The sequence below is a fragment of the Penaeus monodon genome, unplaced genomic scaffold, assembly GCF_015228065.2.
Source record: "Penaeus monodon isolate SGIC_2016 unplaced genomic scaffold, NSTDA_Pmon_1 PmonScaffold_2757, whole genome shotgun sequence".
Taxonomy (NCBI): Eukaryota; Metazoa; Arthropoda; class Malacostraca; order Decapoda; family Penaeidae; genus Penaeus; species Penaeus monodon.
In genome coordinates, this window is record NW_023657413.1 from 5,001 (window position 1) to 27,961 (window position 22,961).

Sequence of the window (22,961 nt, forward strand, 5' to 3'; positions counted from 1 at the left end):
GAACATACCTGTGGTTGGAAGAAAAGACTTTGTAAAATCAGGGGGTTTTCAAAAAAAGACATGTAGAAAATTACGATTTTCAAGTCAGAATATACAGAGATATTGTTTTTACTTACCGATTCGTCTCGTCCACGATGGTCTGAAACAACTCCTCTGGGACACACGGTGAACACTTCTAATGGGTCGACGAGTCTTCAAGGGGTGCTTCACACCCGGTGCCCCCTCGAAGCAGTGACGCCTGACAAAATTCTCCTCTTCGACCAACAAAAAGGGGGAGTCCCGGAGCATTACGCTCCCAAATGTCGTCTGACGTATTCTGTGAGGGCTCGTCGGAGCCCAAAAGAGGTATCCACCAGCGGGACATAGTCAAAATTTTCATCTGAGTCGTCGTCCACACCCGACTCTTCGGTATCGAACTGGGATCCCTCCCCAAACCGAGTCGTCACCGTCAAATCGAGTGGAGATTTCAACTTCTGTAAAAAAATACAAAGGTAAACGTGAGTTCTCTGTGGAAATAGTCTTTTTATGCAGAACAAAGTCAATGTTTTTTACAAGTCAAAAAAGGAAAACTTACCAGAGAGATCGCTAGTCAGGCAATTTCAGAGGAGGTGTATAATCCTCTTCGTCTGTAGAATACAGGTATAGAAAGGATCTGGGGCTTCCCCAAGCGTTTGGGTTTCCCCACGTCGATGGCTGGGGGGCTCAACGTCGCGAACGAGAGACCCGAACAGCAGGGGAAATCCTTGGCTTGCGGCCGCGGCGTACAGAGAGTTTTTCTTGACATTTGTCGAAGGCAAATTCTTCATCCCAAATGATTACCTTCCCTTGCTTGAGATTTTCGAAGTTCTGGCTTCGCCCGGGCCTTTCACTTATGGCCCGGATTACCTTCCCCTCTGGGTCGCCTTTTATTGCGATTTTTCAAAGGGATTAGCCAAACAGATTCGCCATGTCGGGCACGTGAGGTAATTCGGGGAAAAGTGGTAAACTATGGCTGAACTACTCTACTGGCAATCATTGTCCCCCCAAAAAATCTAGAAAATCACGTAAAACACGCACATGCAGAAACGTACACACGTACACACACGCACATGCAGAAACGTACACACACGCACATGCTCTCTCTCTCTCTCTCTCTCTCACACACACACCACACACCCACACACACACATGCTCTCTTCTCTCTCTCTCTCTCACACACACACACAACCCACCCACACACACACACACGCACGCACATGCTCTCTCTCTCTCTCTTTGCTCTCATTCTCACACAGACACAAAGTACAGTAAGGACGAACGTCATGGTAGAAAACTTGCTGAGTGACTGGTTTGGTTCAGAGAGAAAAATAAAGGGAAAATTTCTAATAACATTTCAAAAACCGGGATTTCCTCGTGACCGTCCTCTCCCCGTCACCGCAGGGTCCCTTTTACACCCCTTTTACACACGCTCACACATTTATCCCCTTTTCACATACTGCCACACAACTTACTTCTTCCTTTTTCAAATACTTACTGCAATGACCATCCTCTCCCCGTCACCGTATAGTCCCTTACACACTTTTCACACACACTCACACCCTTTCACATGCTGCCACACAACTTACTTCTCCCTTTTCAAATACTTACGCAATGACCGTCCTCTCCCGTCACTGTACGAACAAATTGCACGTGGTAGGCGTCCCCGTCGGGAAAGGTTGTATTACGATAGCACGCTAGTAGACTACCCATCGGACGGGTCCAGTAACCCACGCGTATAGGCGGGAGCGGGACCGCTTATGCGAAAAAACGTCGAACAAGCACAAACACGACAAATAAACACGTATATCGAACTAAACATATACACATATATTTGTATAATCAATTCAAGCATATTAAATTTTATATTCTACAAAAAAGCTCAAAAACATTCATATATACAGGGATACAAAATTTCCCCGTGTATGGCGTCCCGTCGGGACGGGGATTACGACTATCACGCCAATAGGCGTGCCCGGCGTACCGTTATTACTGTAATTATTACTGTTATAATAATTATTTTTCCGATTATACTACCAGTACAAATAATAATAATGATAATAATAACATAATAATACTAATACAAAATTATAACCACTAGCATTATTATTTTTATTATTATTATACTTATTTATTATTATTGTTATTATTACAGTTATAATATATTTTTTGGCAATAATACTAATAATTAAGATAATAGTAATAATAATAAAATAATAATAATAATAATAATAATAATAATAATAATAATAATAATAATAATAATCAAATGTTATCAAATTCTCTTTATTCTCACTTTTATCATCATTATGTTATGATTAATACAATTCTGGTAATTATTATCATTATTACCCTAATAATTGCCGAAATCACCAAGAAATCGAAAAAACGTCATTTTGGAGTCTACTCTCAAAAGCTATATTTCGCTAGATTTTGCCGCTTTTTCGACATTTAGGAATGTTTTTTTTTTTACCTTTTTATATTATATATGGAGAATGTTCCTGTTATTATCATCATCATTATCATGATTATCATCATTATTATCGTTTATCATCATCATTATCATCATTATTGCAATTATTATCATCATTATTGCAATTGTTATCATTATTATTGCAATCATTGAGTTATAGTATATATTTTTGCAATAATACTAATAACCACAACAATAATAATAGTAATAACAATAATAATAGCAATAATAACGATTTTATAATAATTATTTATATCATTATCTTAATTAGTATCGTTATTACTGTAATTATTACTGTTATAATAATTATTTTGCAATTATACTACCCTACAAATAATAATAATGATAATAATAACAATAATAATACTAAATACAATATTATAACCACTAGCATTATTATTATTATTATTATACTTATTATTATTATTGTTATCATTACAGTTATAATATATGTTTTGGCAATAATACTAATAATTAGATAATAGTAATAATAATAATAATAATAATAATAATAATAATAATAATATTTAATAAAAATAATAATAAAAATATTCAATGTTATCAAAATTCTCTTTATTCTCACTTTTATCATCATTATTGTTATGATTAATACAATTCTGGTAATCATTATCATTATTACCCTAATAATTGCCGAAATCACCCAAGAAATCGAAAAAACGTCATTTGGAGTAAACTCTCAAAAAAGGGTATATTTCGCTGATTTTGCCGCTTTTCGACTTTTTGGAATGTTTTTCTTTTACCTTTTTATATATATATGGAGACAATTCCTGTTATTATCATCATCATTATCATGATTATCATCATTATTATCGTTATCATCATCATTATCATCATTATCATCATTATCATCATCATTATCATCTTTATTGCAATTATTATCATCATTATTGTAATTGTTATCATTATTATTGCAATCATTGGAGTTATAGTATATATTTGTGCAATAATACTAATAACCACAACAATAATAATAGTAATAACAATAATAATAACAATAATAACGATTTTATAATAATTATTTTTATCATCATCTAATTAATATCGTTATTACTGTAATTATTACTGTTATAATAATCATTTTTGCAATTATACTACCAGTACAAATAATAATAATGATAATAATACAATAATAATACTAATAACAATATTATAACCACTAGCATTATATTATTATTATTATTGTTATTATTACAGTTATAATATATTTTTGGCAATAATACTACTAATTAAGATAACAGTAATAATAATAATAATAATAATAATATAATAATAATAATAATAAAAATATATAATAATATAATAATACTAATAATAATAATAATAATAATTCAAATGTTATCAAATTCTCTTTCTTCTCACTTTTATCATCATTATTGTTATGATTAATACAATTCTGGTAATTATTATCATTATTACCCTAATAATTGCCGAAATCATCAAAGAAATTGAAAAAACGTCATTTTGGAGTATACTCTCAAAAGGCTATATTTCGCTAGATTTTGCGCTTTTCGACTTTTGGAATGTTTTTCTTTTACCTTTTTTATATTATATATGGAGACAATTCCTGTTTATATCATCATAATTTTCATGATTATCATCATTATTATCGTTATCATCATCATTATCATCATTATCATCATCATTATCATCTTTATTGCAATTATTATCATCATTATTGCAATTGTTATCATTATTATTGCAATTTTTACTGTTATAATAATTATTTTTGCAATTATACTACCAGTACAAATAATAATAATGATAATAATAACAATAATAAACTAATAACAAAATTATAACCACTAGCATTATTATTATTATTATTAAAACTTATTATTATTATGTTATTATTACAGTAAATAATATTATTTTTGGCAATAATACTAATAATTAAGATAATAGTTAATAATAAATAATAATAATAATAATATAATAATAATAATAATAATAAAAAAGTAAATAAATAAATTATAATAATAATAATAATAATAATAATAATAATATTCAAATGTTATCAAAATTCTCTTTATCTCACTTTTATCATCATTATTGTTATGATTAATACAATTCTGGTAATTATTATCATTATTACCCTAATAATTGCCGAAATCACCAAAGAAATCGAAAAAACGTCATTTTGGAGTATACTCTCAAATGGCTATATTTCGTTAGATTTTGCTGCTTTTTCGACTTTTGGGAATGTTTTTCTTTTACCTTTTTTATATTATATATGGAGACAATTCCTGTTATTATCATCATCATTATCATGATTATCATCATTATTATCTTTATCATCATCATTATCATCATTATTGCAATTATTATCATCATTATTGCAATTGTTATCATTATTATTGCAATCATTGGAGTTATAGTATATATTTTTGCAATAATACTAATAACCACAACAATAATAATAGTAATAACAATAATAATAACAGTAATAACGATTTTATAATAATTATTTATATCATTATCTTAATTAGTATCGTTATTACTGTAATTATTACTGTTATATTAATTATTTTTGCAATTATACTACCAGTACAAATAATAATAATGATAATAATAACAATAATAATACTAATAACAATATTATAACCACTAGCATTATTATTATTATTATTATACTTATTATTATTATTGTTATTATTACAGTTATAATATACTTTTTTGCAATAATACTAATAATTAAGATAATAGTAATAATAATAATAATAATAATAATAATAATAATAATGATAATAATAATAATAATAATAATAATAATAATATTCAAATGTTATCAAAATTCTCTTTATTCTCACTTTTATCGTCATTATTGTTATGATTAATAAAATTCTGGTAATTATTATCATTATTACCCTAATAATTGCCGAAATCACCAAAGAAATCGAAAAAACGCCATTTTGGAGTATACTCTCAAAAGGCTATATTTCTCTAGATTTTGCCGCTTTTTCGACTTTTGGGAATGTTTTTCTTTTACCTTTTTTATATTATATATGGAGACAATTCCTGTTATTATCATCATGATTATTGTGGAGGTTCTTCAAACCTCGCCTCAGAGAGACACAGCAGAATCCAGGTGGGGTGTCCAGATCTCCTTTTTATTTTCATTATCGTTTTACCCCTGCTCACTTTTAGTTAAGTTTCCCTTTATTTTACCTCATTTTCTAAGTCGAGTGTATCAGGTTTTCTGTGTTTTATTTCGTTCTCTTAAGTAATGATTGATGTCTTTTATTGTTTTAGTTCTTAAAGGTTGCCTCCGTACTATTTTATTTAGTGTTTTTAATCACTTTGATCGTCATTTTTATTGTTCTTTTTTAAATTAAGATTTATTTTTCGTATTCTTATTTTAGCTTTTTATTCGATTTATAGACGAGCATGACGGGGTTTGTCCTTTTTATATTGTAAACTTGTCTTTTCATTGTATGTATTTGTATTTTGATTTTTATGATTTTACCATATAAATGTTTTTTATTCATGTTTACGTTACTGACATCGTCTTTTTAGCTTTTTTAGCGATGTCAATGACGTCAGTACTTTTTAATAAGCCTTATTTTTCAATGGTTTTAATTATTTGTCTTAGCCTTATAACTTTTTTATCATTCTCGTTTAATTTTGTACATACCATGTATTTTTCATATTTTAATTATGTTTATTATTGAATTTTGTGAAAATGAAGGCAGTGACGTCATCAATGTCACGTGACGTCCGTGTATAAATACGGAACCGTGGAACAATAAAAGGGGAGATCTATCTGAAACTGTGTTTGTGTCACCCCCTCTGGATTTACTTCAGCCTGAGACGTCAGCAGAACAAAGGTTGTACTGAGCAGACTTCCCGTTACTTGTCTAGGTCATTTGCTGGACGTTGTCTTTTATGTTTTGTTTTATTATGTTTTTATTGTTTTAAGTGCTTTAGATGTATTTTACGCCGAAGCCCTTCAGGATTCGGCTCTTCCCACTTCGTTTCTTTTAAACCTTCAGTCCCCTTTTAAGTCTAATAGTTAATATTTTATCTTTTTTAAGTAAGTTACCGTAACTTTATTTTTCTTATCCTGTATTTTAGTAAATTAACGTAATTTTAGTATGTGTTCTTGTTTTACATTTTATGCCTTAAGCAGTTTTATCTTTTCAGTATCTTTTAAGTTCTCTTATTTGTCATGTTTTAAATGATAAGCTGAGCCACAAGGACTTCGTATCATATTTCTCCGCTCAGGGTACATGTCAAGCCTGCGTAGGATCCTGGGTCACTGCTCGCTACCATTTTACAGGCCCAGGATCTGTATCAAGTTATTCAGGAGAGTGAACGGGACCCTTATTTGCGTCCCTAAGCCGTTCTCGCTTCACGAGAGGCTTCAGCTCGCTTCATGAGGCTGGGGTTAATGTCGGGCTCCTCGTTGCGGACCAACAACCATCCTTACAATTTGGTGGCTAACGGTGGGATGTACCTTTAATGAGCATCGATCAGGAGAAAATTTCGAAGTTCCTTGTAGGCTGAGAACGTCCGGCACATTCAGTTACTTCCTGTCAGGCTATATCATGCACGAACATTGTACCTCCTGCGGGAGTCTTAGGAGAGCCACTTTGTTATGTATTCTGTGTCCTTTCTTTTTTTCAGTGATATCATAAATGTGTAGTTTTCAAGAGCGTGGCCTTTTCTTACAGCATAATTCTCTTCTCTTGCAGAGTTAGATTTATGTGTCTAAATACCCGCTCGCCCAGCTAGGCTTGTTTAGTGGCTCTCGTTAGTTTTAGGGACACTGTATGCCTCTGTTTTGTCTATAATTCTCATTCGCCAGTTCCCTGGATCATACAGTGACTTGTGTAAGTGATTTTTGTTCAGTGCAGTGCCTTTGTGAAAGGTGCAGTGACTTTGTTAAAAAAGTGTAATGTCAGTCTACTAGTGCAGTGTTCTTTTTAAAGTGGTACAGTGATGAGTTAAAGGTGCAAGGACATTGAAAAGAAAATGTAGTAACGGGTTTGTGAATAGTTTGAGTCTATGAACATTGAAAAGTGCCTAAACAGTGTATTTTTATCAGTGCAGTGAGCATTTTAAAACCGTATTAGGTGGTTAACGAACATTGCAAAAGTTTTGTGAATAGTGCTAGAGTGCTTCTTGATTGTGTGGCGGCGCATTGTATACAGAATGCCCAAAGGCAAGAACACGGGAAATCGTAGGAATTTACGATCTTCCAGCCACCCTAGTTCCCGTGACCGTTCTCTGGTAACAGGCTTGTCTATCTCTGTCGATCAGCTCCCTATAGTCGTGGGCGGCTCAAATCCGGAAGTATAGGAAGCTGTGAGAGCCATGGAGGGAGAGGTTACCGTGCTAGCCCAAATCCTTGACAAGATCGAGGCCTTGTCTACTGAGCTTGGAGAAATAAAGGCACAGACGCAGCAATTTAACGACAGGCTTGCTCGTCAGGAAGAAGCTGTGTCTCGTCCTCGACAGACAGATGGAGAGGTCGAAGTTCTTCAGCCCCAGGAGCCTCCTGCTAGTGTTCAGCGAGATAAGGAAATAGAAAATTTACGACGGCAATTAGCTGAAAAGGAGTTTGAACTCGAACGAGAGAGGCATCAAAACAGGGAGAGACGTGTTTTGCAGCCACCAGAAGCACATCTCCACCTCTCTGACAACTCCGGAGTTTATATTCAGAGGCAGATTTCTGATCAGCTTCCTCCAGACCCCCAGCCACGTAGTTCTCGATTGCCTCAGGGTGCACAGCAACTAACAGCTACAATGCAGCATGGGCCTCTGAATAGCCATTCCACATCTCAAGACCATACTTCAGCTGTGTCCTATGTTGTAGCCAGGGAGTCGGTCCCCCATTTTAAAGGAGACACTTCAGCATCTCAGCCGCTGAAAAGGAACCAGGAAGTGGAAGCCCGGATTCGCTCCATTGAAAACCTCGTGAAACCACCTACTGACGAGGCTTACATTCAGGCTGCACGAGCAAACTGTCGAGGTCCAGCAGAGCTTATTATAAACTCTCCCCTGTTCGACTACATCCGAGACTGGGAGACGTTTAAGGCCTCTCTACGCACCAAGTTTAGGGGAACCTACACGTCTGCTGTTTTTTTATAAGGTGCTCTACGAGAACAGGATGACTTCAGTGCAGGCACCCATGGATTTTTATCTCCAGTTGGAAGGGCACGTTTACCAAGGGTATCGTGATCATCGAGAAGCCATAGGTGAACCCTCCGAGCTTGTTCGTCGGGTATCCCATCCTGGCTGAGGGTCTTCTTGGCTCTCAAAGATGATTGCTCACCCATGCAGCTTGCAGAAGCAGCCCAGAGGATATGGAACTCCAGGAATGGGATCAGGCATGAGTCGGCTACACAACACCAGTCCCCAAATGAGTTCCTAGATGACCGTGACCACCACCGTTATCCTGATCGCCCACCAAGAGCCCGGGACTTGTACGCTTGCCCCATAGCTGCACAGGTGAAGAGCTCACAACCTGCTCCATCCCGTGATCTCTGGTGTAGCTTCCATGGAACAACCACCCACAACATCTCAGAGTGCCGAGCAGCTTCTAATGCAGCTTCCACCCGGAACAGACCCCATACTCTCAGAGACATCATCTGTTACCGTTGCCGGAGATCTGGGCACATGGCCAGACAATGTCCCTTTCCGACTGGCCAGCAAGAACCCCCCCCCGGTCCAGCTGGCAGAGTTACAGAAGGGGGCAATAACTTCCACCTATACACAGACAGAAACCGTAACCCCACAGATAGCCATGTTGAGTTCCCCCAGGTTGTCAGGACGGCCTCTCGTGGGACTCAATATTAACGGCAAGACAACCCTGTGCTTTCTTGACACTGGATCTGAGGCCACGTTGATAAAGCCTAGTGTCATAGCTATGATCACGTCTTGCCAAAAGCTTCAGCACAAACCCTCCAACAAGATTCTCCGAGGAGTAACAGGGAAACCACTTCATGTGTCTGCTGAGGTGACACTTCATTTTCATATGGCTGATGATTCCACCATCGTTCATCAGGCCAGTGTGGTTGACGTTTCCTTACCAGGTGACATTCTTATTGGGATGGATCTCCTCAGGCTGCTGGACTTTACTTTCTCCTCTGAAGGCTTAACTGGGAATGCCACCATTACTCTGCAGGGACACACGTTCTCAGTTGTCTACACTGATGCAGAGTCTCTCAAGATTTGCTGCATCAAACCCCTGTCACCCACAGAAATTGCCAGTGAAGATGCACCAGAGTCTAACCAAGATTCCCCGGCAGTTGCAGCAGTGCATCTTGTACACCGTGCAAATATTGCAGCTCACAGTGGCTGTTTTGTAGAAGGGTCTCTTTCGCGGAGTGGGCCAACCGATGGTGATGTCCTTGTAATTCCAACCATGCCAAAAGGACTTCTCCTACCCCATGCTGTCACCAAAGTAAAGGATCGTCGGTGCTCCGTGTGGGTGGTGAACACAATGCCCAAACAGATGGTTCTCCACAATGGAACACGCCTTGGAACAGCTGAGCAGGTAGAAGCCATCTACAGCAATGACCCATCTCAACACCTGCCCGAAATGCCTGAGGAAGTCGTCGCCAGGCCCAACTACTGTCCTGTCGAGTCTGATTCCCTTGAAGATGGTAACAGTATCGACTTTGGGTGGGAAGAGGATGGCTTTGATCGACAGTATGGAGTGGAGGACTTCGGTTATAATGATGATGAGATGGAGGTTGAACACGCACAGCTACCGCCATCCATTGCCATTGCCACCTGCGAAGCCGCCGAACTCCTGGAGCATGATGCATGTCAGAATGATCACCCAGATCAGCCAGATCTAGGCCACCTTGAAGAACCCCAACGCCATAAGCTGACTGAACTGCTTTGTCGTTACAAGGGGCTCTTTGATGGTGGTGAGGAAGCGGTAGGTTTAGTCCCTGAGATTAAGCATCAAATCGATACAGGAGAAGCAAAGCCTGTTTGTATCCGACAATGGAGATTGCCTCACTCCACACGGCAAGTCATTCGAGAGCAATGTGACTCCATGCTTCGTACAGGGGTCATTGAGGAGTCAACATCACCCTGGATGAGCCCAGTTGTGCTAGTTAAGAAGAAGGGCGGAGGTCTCAGGTTCTGTGTTGACCACCGTGGCTTGAATGCAGTGACCAAGGGAGATACATATCCTCTGCCACTTATCAATGAACCTCATCGATGAACTGGGACCAAAGAACATCTTTACCACACTAGATGCTCGTGCTGCGTACTGGAGTGTGGAAGTGGAAGAATCCGACCGGCCAAAGACGGCATTTTCAGATGGCTACCGACTCTTCCAGTTCTGCCGTCTTCCTTTTGGGTTATCGACAGCTCCAACCACATTCCAGAGAACAATGAATGTCGTCCTATCATCAGTACTGGGACGTCATACCCTAGCCTACCTAGATGACGTCATCATCTACAGCCACAGCTTTGACCAGCACCTCCAACACCTTGATGAGACTTTACAGTTGCTCTCATTGGCTAGCCTAAAGCTTAACATGGAGAAGTGTCAGTTTGCTGCGACAACCATAGACTTCCTCGGCTTTACGATTTCACCTGATGGAGTCTCCCCAAACAGAGATAAGGTGTTGGCTATCTCTAGCACACCTCCACCACGAACAGTTAGAGAAGTTCGACGTTTCCTAGGAGCAACAGGATTCTTCAGGAAGCATGTTCCTGGATATGCGACCCTAGCATCTCCATTACATCTGTTGCTGAAGAAAGATCAAGCTTGGACCTGGGGACCTGAACAACAAGCAGCATTTGAAACTTTGAAAGATAAACTGATCTCTGCTCCTGTCTTACGCCAGCCTGACTTCTGCAAGGAATTCGAGCTTCACACTGATGCCTCTAGCATCGCATTAGGAGCCTGTCTCATGCAAAGGGATGACGACCATACACCACATGCAGTTGCTTATTTTAGCAGGAAGCTCCGGGATGCAGAGACTCGCTATCCAGCTATTGACTTGGAGGCCCTAGCGGTTGTGGAAGGAGTCCGAACTTTTGATTCGTATCTGTATGGAAGGCGCTTCACAGTGTACACCGACCACCGACCCTTGGTATATGTGTTCAGCAGGAAAACTAAGTCTCCAAGAATGACGAGGTTTGCCCATGACTTGTCTTTTTACAATTTTAACATACGATACAAAGAGGGTCCCATGAATAAAGTCCCAGATTTACTGTCCAGACAAGTTGCAAAGCTGACAATCACAGAGCTCTCACCTGAAAACCTAGCAGAAGAACAGAAAGCAGATCCTCAGCTTGCAGAGATTTACATTTATCTGCAAGGGGGAAATGTACCAGCAAAGAAACTTCCTCTTCCTCTTGCTGATTTTGAGCTGAAGGAAGGTGTTCTCTATCGGTTGAAGCACCTACCAGATCGGGTTACTTACCAACTAGTGGTTCCAGTCACTCTCCGAAACTCGGCATTAAAAGCATCGCACCTGCCTCCACTAGCCTCCCACCCAGGTATCTATCGAACATTTCAAAATGCAAGGTCAATGTTCTACTGGCCAAACATGCTGAAAGATGTAAGACATTATGTCGAGTGTTGTGAGATTTGCCAACAATCTAGAGGTGACAGGCAGAAAGTTCCTATGGCTGACACACCTTTGGCTAGATTTCCATTGGAACGAGTCTCGATGGACATTATGGACTTTGGGCCTAGCATTCCAGTCCGCTGGGCATTATCCATCATAGACCAGCATTCATGGTATTTGCAGATCATACCGCTGAGGAAAAATTTCTGCTGCCACTGTCCACCGAGCCTTTCTGGACCATTGGATAACCCTCTTTGGCCCTCCTAGGGTTATCCCGACCGACAATGGAGTCCAGTTTGTAAGTAACATGTTCCAGGAACTCACTAAATTAATACACGCCACAACCACTACACCATTCGCTACCATCCTCAAGCAAATGGAATGATTGAGCGTACAAATCGTGTGGTGAAGTCTGCTCTTACCACATTTGTGAATGATCGCCCACGAACCTGGCACCAATTTGTTCCTGAGTTACGGCTGCAGATCAATTCGGCTATTCACCGGACGACTGGAGAGCAACCCCTGTATATGCTAACAGGCCGCCATGCTAACTTCCAGATTGGTCTCACCAATGAAGCCGTGTTTGATGAAAACATAAATTTGCAAGCACGTTTACAAGAGGCCCGTCAAGCAGCTGTGAAAGCCTCAAAGGAAGCACGTCAAGTCTATGGAAAGCAGTACGACAAAGGAAAGAAGGTGGAATTCCAGCCGACTGAAGGTGCATTGGTGTGGTACTTTGAGCACAGGCACAAGATGGGCGGTCTACCTCCTCTCACCAGGAAATGGAGAGGTCCTGCCAGGATTACGAGACGACTAGGTCCAGTTGCTTTTGAGATTGAAGACCTCGAAACAGAAGTCCAGTTAAAAGCCCACCTGAATCACCTGAAGGCTTATCATCCACCGGCAGAACTGTCATATGGCACGAGTGACAGTGATGGAGAAGAGGATGATGATAGAGATGATCCGAACCCGCCAAACCCAGACGCAAACGACCCTTGGGTTGCTGTGCTGACCTCTCTGGTGATGGAGCCAGGGTTTGATGCCGATAGGCGTGACTGCCGAGACACGCGACCCTCAAGAAACCTGCACCCAGATGAGCAGATGATGCAGCACTAACTCCTTTTTGTATTGTTTGTATTGTCTGTTTATGATTTAATGTGCAAGACACGTTCAGCTATCTGCACTATGTTAGTCTATTGAGGCAAGTAACGGGGCTCAGGCCAACCTTTCTTCTGTTTCAGGTTGTCTCCGCTTTCTGCTTCGACCCATGGTTATGGGAGGATTGTGGAGGTTCTTCAAACCTCGCCTCAGAGAGACACAGCAGAATCCAGATGGGGTGTCCAGATCTCCTTTTTATTTTCATTAGCGTTTTACCCCTGCTCACTTTTAGTTAAGTTTCCCTTTATTTTACCTCATTTTCTAAGTCGAGTGTATCAGGTTTTCTGTGTTTTATTTCGTTCTCTTAAGTAATGATTGATGTCTTTTATTGTTTTAGTTCTTAAAGGTTGCCTCCGTACTATTTTATTTAGTGTTTTTAATCACTTTGATCGTCATTTTTATTGTTCTTTTTTAAATTAAGATTTATTTTTCGTATTCTTATTTTAGCTTTTTTTCGATTTATAAACGAGCATGACGGGGTTTGTCCTTTTTATATTGTAAACTTGTCTTTTCATTGTATGTATTTGTATTTTGATTTTTATGATTTTACCATATAAATGTTTTTATTCATGTTTTACGTTACTGACATCGTCTTTTTAGCTTTTTAGCGATGTCAATGACGTCAGTACTTTTTAATAAGCTTTATTTTTCAATGGTTTTAATTATTTGTCTTAGCCTTTTAACTTTTTTTTATCATTCTCGTTTAATTTTGTACATACCATGTATTTTCATATTTTAATTATGTTTATTATTGAATTTTGTGAAAATGAAGGCAGTGACGTCATCAATGTCACGTGACGTCCGTGTATAAATACGGAACCGTGGAACAATAAAAGGGGAGATCTATCTGAAACTGTGTTTGTGTCACCCCCTCTGGATTTACTTCAGCCTGAGACGTCAGCAGAACAAAGGTTGTACTGAGCAGACTTCCCGTTACTTGCCTAGGTCATTTGCTGGACGTTGTCTTTTATGTTTTGTTTTATTATGTTTTTATTGTTTTAAGTGCTTTAGATGTATTTTACGCCGAAGCCCTTCAGGATTCGGCTCTTCCCACTTCGTTTCTTTTAAACCTTCAGTCCCCTTTTAAGTCTAATAGTTAATATTTTATCTTTTTTAAGTAAGTTACCGTAACTTTATTTTTCTTATCCTGTATTTTAGTAAATTAACGTAATTTTAGTATGTGTTCTTGTTTTACATTTTATGCCTTAAGCAGTTTTATCATTTCAGTATCTTTTAAGTTCTTTTATTTGTCATGTTTTAAATGATAGGCTGAGCCACAAGGACTTCGTATCATATTTCTCCGCTCAGGGTACATGTCAAGCCTGCGTAGGATCCTGGGTCACTGCCCGCTACCATTTTACAGGCCCAGGATCTGTATCAAGTTATTCAGGGGAGTGAACGGGACCCTTATTTGCGTCCCTAAGCCGTTCTCGCTTCACGAGAGGCTTCAGCTCGCTTCATGAGGCTGGGGTTAAAGTCGGGCTCCTCGTTACGGACCAACAACCATCCTTACATTATCATGATAATCATCATTATTATCGTTATCATCATCATTATCATCATTATCATCATCATTATCATCATTATTGCAATTATTATCATCATTATTGCAATTGTTATCATTATTATTGCAATCATTGGAGTTATAGTATATATTTTTGCAATAATACTAATAACCACAACAATAATAATAGTAATAACAATAATAATAACAATAATAACGATTTTATAATGATTATTTATATCATTATCTTAATTAGTATCGTTATTACTGTAATTATTACTGTTATAATAATCATTTCTGCAATTATACTACCAGTACAAATAATAATAATGATAATATTAACAATAATAATACTAATAACAATATTATAACCACTAGCATTATTATTATTATTATTATACTTATTATTATTATTATTATTATTACAGTTATAATATATTTTTGGCAATAATACTAATAATAAAGATAATTGTAATAATAATAATAATAATAATAATAATAATAATAATAATAATAATAATAATAATAATAATATTCAAATGTTATCAAAATTCTCTTTATTCTCACTTTTATCATCATTATTGTTATGATTAATACAAGTCTGGTAATTATTATCATTATTACCCTAATAATTGCCGATATCACCAAAGAAATCGAAAAATGTCATTTTGGAGTATACTCTCAAAAGGCTGTATTTCGCTAGATTTTGCCGCTTTTTCGACTTTTGGGAATGTTTTTCTTTTACCTTTTTTATATTATATATGGAGACAATTCCTGTTATTATCATCATCATTATCATGATTATCATCATTATTATCGTTATCATCATTATCATCATTATCATCATCATTATCATCATTATTGCAATTATTATCATCATTATTGCAATTGTTATCATTATTATTGCAATCATTGGAGTTATAGTATATATTTTTGCAATAATACTACCAGTACAAATAATAATAATGATAATAATAACAATAATAATACTAATAACAATATTATAACCACTAGCATTATTATTATTATTATTATACTTATTATTATTATTGTTATTATTACAGTTATAATATATTTTTGGCAATAATACTATAATAAATAAGTATAATAATAATAATAATAATAATAATAATAATAATAATAATAATAATAATAATAATATTCAAATGTTATCAAAATTCTCTTTATTCTCACTTTTATCATCATTATTGTTATGATTAATACAATTCTGGTAATTATTATCATTATTACCCTAATAATTGCCGAAATCACCAAAGAAATCGAAAAAACGTCATTTTGGAGTATACTCTCAAAAGGCTATATTTCGCTAGATTTTGCCGCTTTTTCGACTTTGGGAATGTTTTTCTTTTACCTTTTTTATATTATATATGGAGACAATTCCTGTTATTATCATCATCATTATCATGATTATCATCATTATTATCGTTATCATCATCATTATCATCATTATCATCATTATTGCAATTATTATCATCATTATTGCAATTGTTATCATTATTATTGCAATCATTGGAGTTATAGTATATATTTTTGCAATAATACTAATAACCACAACAATAATATAGTAATAACAATAATAATAACAATAATAACGATTTTATAATAATTATTATATCATTATCTTAATTAGTATCGTTATTACTGTAATTATTACTGTTATAATAATTATTTGTGCAATTATACTACCAGTACAAATAATAATAATGATAATAATAACAATAATAATACTAATAACAATATTTTAACCACTAGCATTATTATTATTATTATTATACATATTATTATTATTGTTATTATTACAGTTATAATATATTTTTTGGAATATAAAACTAATAATTAAGATAATAGTAATAATAATAATAATAATAATATAATAATAAATAATAATAATAATAATAATAATAATAATATTGAAATGTTATCAAAATTCTCTTTATTCTCACTTTTATCATCATTATTGTTATGATTAATACAATTCTGGGAATTATTATCATTATTACCCTAATAATTGCCGAAATCACCAAAGAAATCGAAAAAAACGTCATTTTGGAGTATACTCTCAAAAGGCTATATTTCGCTAGATTTTGCCGCTTTTTCGACTTTTGGGAATGTTTTTCTTTTACCTTTTTTATATTATATATGGAGACAATTCCTGTTATTATCATCATCATTATCATGATTATCATCATTATTATCGTTTTTCATCATCATTATCATCATTATCATCATCATTATCATCATTATTGCAATTATTTTTCATCATTATTGCAATTGTTATCATTATTATTGCAATCATTGGAGTTATAGTATATATTTTTGCAATAATACTAATAACCACAACAATAATAATAGTAATAACAATAATAATAACAATAATAATGATTTTATAATAATTATTTATATCATTATCTTAATTAGTATCGTTATTACTGTAATTATTACTGTTATAATAATTATTTTTGCAATTATACTACCAGTACAAAAAAATAATAATGATAATAATAACAATAATAATACTATAACGATATTATAACCACTAGCATTATTATTATTATTATTATACTTATTTATTATTATTGTTATTATTACAGTTATATATATTTTTTTTGGCAATAATACTAATAATTAAGATTAGTATATAATAATAATTAATATATAATAATAATAATATAATAATAATAATAATAATATAAAAATAATATTCAAATGTTATCAAAATTCTCTTTATTCTCACTTTTATCATCATTAAAACTTTTTTCTCACTTTTATCATCATTATTGTTATGATTAATACAATTCTGGTAATTATTATCATTATTACCCTAATAATTTCCGAAATCAACAAAGAAATCGAAAAAAACGTCATTTTGGAGTATACTCTCAAAAGGCTATATTTCGCTAGATTTTCCGCTTTTTCGACTTTTGGGAATGTTTTTCTTTTACCTTTTTCATATTATATATGGAGACAATTCCTGTTATTATCATCATGATTATCATGATTATCATCATTATTATCGTTATCATCATCAATTATCATTATCTCATTATCATCATATTATCATCATTATTGCAATTTATTATCATCATTATTGCAATTGTTATCATTATTATTGCAATCATTGGAGTTAAGTATATATTTTTTCAATGATACTAATAACCACAACATAATAATAGTAATAACATAATAATAACATAATAACGATTTTATAATAATTATTTATATCATTATCTTAATTAGTATCGTTATTACTGTAATTATTACTGTAATAATAATTATTTTTGCAATTATACTACCAGTACAAATAATAATAATGATAAATAAAAACAATAATAATACTAATAACAATATTATAACCACTAGCATTATTATTATTATTATACTTACTATTATTATTGTTATTATTACAGTTATAATATATTTTTTGGCAATAATACTAATAATTAAGATAATAGTAAATAATAAATAATAATAATAAAATAATAATAATAATAATAATAATAATAATTAATAATAATATTCAAATGTTATCAAAATTCTCTTTATTCTCACTTTTATCATCATTATTGTTATGATTAATACAATTCTGGTAATTATTATCATTATTACCCTAATAATTGCCGAAATCACCAAAGAAATCGAAAAAACGTCATTTTGGAGTATACTCTCAAAAGGCTATATTTCGCTAGATTTTGCCGCTTTTTCGACTTTTGGGAATGTTTTTCTTTTACCTTTTTATATTATATATGAGACAATTCCTGTTATTATCTCATCATTATCATGATTATCATCATTATTATCGTTATCATCATCATTATCATCATTATCATAATTATTGCAATTATTATCATCATTATTGCAATTGTTATCATTATTATTGCAATCATGGGAGTTATAGTATATATTTTTGCAATAATACTAATAACCACAACAATAATAATAGTAATAACAATAATAATAACAATAATAACGATTTTATAATAATTATTTATATCATTATCTTAATTAGTATCGTTATTACTGTAATTATTACTGCTATAATAATTATTTTTGCAATTATACTACCAGTACAAATAATAATAATGATAAAAATAACAATAATAATACTAATAACAATATTATAACCACTAGCATTATTATTATTATTATTATACTTATTATTATTATTGTTATTATTACAGTTATAATATATTTTTTTGGCAATAATACTAATAATTAAGATAATAGTAATAAAATATTAATAATAATAATAATAATAATAATAATAATATAATATTCAAATGTTATCAAAATTCTCTTTATTCTCACTTTTATCATCATTATTGTTATGATTAATACAATTCTGGTAATTATTATCATTATTACCCTAATAATTGCCGAAATCACCAAAGAAATCGAAAAACGTCATTTTGGAGTATACTCTCAAAAGGCTATATTTCGCTAGATTTTGCCGCTTTTTCGACTTTTGGGAATGTTTTTCTTTTACCTTTTTTATATTATATATGAAGACAATTCCTGTTATTATCATCATCATTATCATGATTATCATCATTATTATCGTTATCATCATCATTATCATCATCATTATCATCATTATTGCAATTATTATCATCATTATTGCAATTGTTATCATTATTATTGCAATCAATGGAGTTATAGTATATATTTTTGCAATAATACTAATAACCACAACAATAATAATAGTAATAACAATAATAATAACAATAATAACTATTTTATAATAATTATTTATATCATTATCTTAATTAGTATCGTTATTACTGTAATTATTACTGTTATAATAATTATTTTTGCAATTATACTACCAGTAGAAATAATAATAATGATAATAATAACAATAATAATACTAATAACAATATTATAACCACTAGCATTATTATTATTATTATTATACTTATTATTATTATTGTTATTATTACAGTTATAATATATTTTTTGGCAATAATACTAATAATTAAGATAATATAATAATAATAATAATAATAATAATAATAATAATAATAATAATAATAATAATAATAATAAATTCAAATGTTATCAAAATTCTCTTTATTCTAACTTTTATCATCATTATTGTTATGATTAATATAATTCTGGTAATTATTATCATTATTACCCTAATAATTGCCGAAATCACCAAAGAAATCGAAAAAAACGTCATTTTAGAGTATACTCTCAAAAGGCTATATTTCGTTAGATTTTGCCGCTTTTTCGACTTCTGGGAATGTTTTTCTTTTACCTTTTTTATATTATATATGGATACAATTCCTGTTATTATCATCATCATTATCATGATTATCATCATTATTATCGTTCTATCATTTCATCATTATCTCATCATATTATTATTGCAATTATTATCATCATTATTGCAATTGTTATCATTATTATTGCAATCATTACTGTAATAATAATCATTTTTGCAATTAAACTACCAGTACAAATAATAATAATGATAATAATAACAATAATAATACTAATAACAATATTATAACCACTAGCATTATTATTATTATTATTATTATTATTATTATTATTATTGTTATTATTACAGTTATAATATATTTTTTTGGCAATAATACTAATAATTAAGATAATAGTAATAATAATAATAATAAATAATAATAATAATAATAATAATAATAATAATAATAATAATAATAATATTCAAATGTTATCAAAATTCTCTTTTTTCTCACTTTTATCATCATTATTGTTATGATTAATACAATTCTGGTAATAATTATCATTATTACCCTAATAATTGCCGAAATCACCAAAGAAATCGAAAAAACGTCATTTTGGAGTATACACTCAAAAGGCTATATTTCGCTAGATTTTGCCGCTTTTTCGACTTTTGGGAATGTTTTTCTTTTACCTTTTTTATATTATATATGGAGACAATTCCTGTTATTATCATCATCATTATCATGATTATCATCATTATTATCGTTATCATCATCATTATCATCATTATCATCATCATTATCATCATTATTGCAATTATTATCATCATTATTGCAATTGTTATCATTATTATTGCAATTATTGGAGTTATAGTATATATTTGTGCAATAATACTAATAACCACAACAATAATAATAGTAATAACAATAATAATAACAATAATAACGATTTTATAATAATTATTTATATCATTATCTTAATTAGTATCGTTATTACTGTAATTATTACTGTTATAATATATTTTTTGGCAATAATACTAATAATTAAGATAATAGTAATAATAATAATAATATAATAATAATAATAATAATAATAATATAATAATAATAATAATAATATTCAAATGTTATCAAAATTCTCTTTATTCTCACTTTTATCATCATTATTGTTATGATTAATACAATTCTGGTAATTATTATCATTATTACCCTAATAATTGCCGAAATCACCAAAGAAATCGAAAAAACGTCATTTGGAGTATACTCTCAAAAGGCTATATTTCGTAGATTTTGCCGCTTTTTCGACTTTTGGGAATGTTTTTCTTTTACCTTTTTTGTATTATATATGGAGAATTCCTGTTATTATCATTATCATGATTATCATCATTATTATCGTTATCATCATCATTATCATCATTATTATCATTATCATCATCATTATCATCATTATTGCAATTATTATCATCATTATGCAATCATTGGAGTTATAGTATATTTTTTGCAATAATACTAATAACCACAACAATAATAATAGTAATAACAATAATAATAACAATAATAACGATTTTATAATAATTATTTATATCATTATCTTAATTAGTATCGTTATTACTGTAATTATTACTGTTATAATAATTATTTTTGCAATTATACTACCAGTACAAATAATAATAATGATAATAATAACAATAATAATAATAATAACAATATTATAACCACTAGCATTATTATTATTATTATTATACTTATTATTATTATTGTTATTATTACAGTTATAATATATTTTTTGGCAATAATACTAATAATTAAGATAATAGTAATAATAATAATAATAATAATAATAATAATAATAATAATAATAATAATAATAATAATAATATTCAAATGTTATCAAAATTCTCTTTATTCTCACTTTTATCATCATTATTGTTATGATTAATACAATTCTGGTAATTATTATCATTATTACCCTAATAATTGCCGAAATCACCAAAGAAATCGAAAAAACGTCATTTTGGAGTATACTCTCAAAAGGCTATATTTCGCTAGATTTTGCCGCTTTTTCGACTTTTGGGAATGTTTTTCTTTTACCTTTTTTATATTATATATGGAGACAATTCCTGTTATTATCATCATCATTATCATGATTATCATCATTATTATCGTTATCATCATCATTATCATCATTATCATCATTATTATCATCATTATTGCAATTATTGTCATCATTATTGCAATTGTTATCATTATTATTGCAATCATTGGAGTTATAGTATATATTTTTGCAATAATACTAATAACCACAACAATAATAATAGTAATAACAATAATAATAACAATAATAACGATTTTATAATAATTATTTATATCATTATCTTAATTAGTATCGTTATTACTGTAATTATTACTGTTATAATAATTATTTTTGCAATTATACTACCAGTACAAATAATAATAATGATAATAATAACAATAATAATACTAATAACAATAATAATAATAATAATAATAATAATAATATTCAAATGTTATCAAAATTCTCTTTATTCTCACTTTTATCATCATTATTGTTATGATTAATACAATTCTGATAATTATTATCATTATTACCTTAATAATTGCCGAAATCACCAAAGAAATCGAAAAAACGTCATTTTGGAGTATACACTCAAAAGGCTATATTTCGCTAGATTTTGCCGCTTTTTCGACTTTTGGGAATGTTTTTCTTTTACCTTTTTTATATTATATATGGAGACAATTCCTGTTATTATCATCATCATTATTATCGTTATCATCATCATTATCATCATTATCATCATTATCATCATCATTATTATCATTATTGCAATTATTATCATTATTGCAATTGTTATCATTATTATTGCAACCATTGGAGTTATAGTATATATTTTTGCAATAATACTAATAACCACAACAATAATAATAGTAATAACAATAATAATAACAATAATAACGATTTTATAATAATTATTTATATCATTATATTAATTAGTATCGTTATTACA

The 22,961-nt window shown here is 31.6% G+C and overlaps 1 protein-coding gene across 1 annotated transcript; it reads left to right on the forward strand.

Annotated features, from left to right (window-relative positions):
• The first annotated feature begins 12,483 nt into the window (after window positions 1-12,483).
• Window positions 12,484-13,209, forward strand: LOC119570457. The gene has a single exon (XM_037918181.1). It carries the CDS (start codon window positions 12,577-12,579, stop codon window positions 13,162-13,164), a length of 588 nt encoding a protein of 195 aa, XP_037774109.1. The 5' UTR covers window positions 12,484-12,576; the 3' UTR covers window positions 13,165-13,209.
• Window positions 13,210-22,961: the final 9,752 nt, after the last annotated feature.

Coding starts and splice junctions, on each gene's coding strand:
- LOC119570457 (XM_037918181.1), top strand. CDS start 12,577: ATGCTAACAGGCCGCCATGCTAACTTCCAGATTGGTCTCACCAATGAA.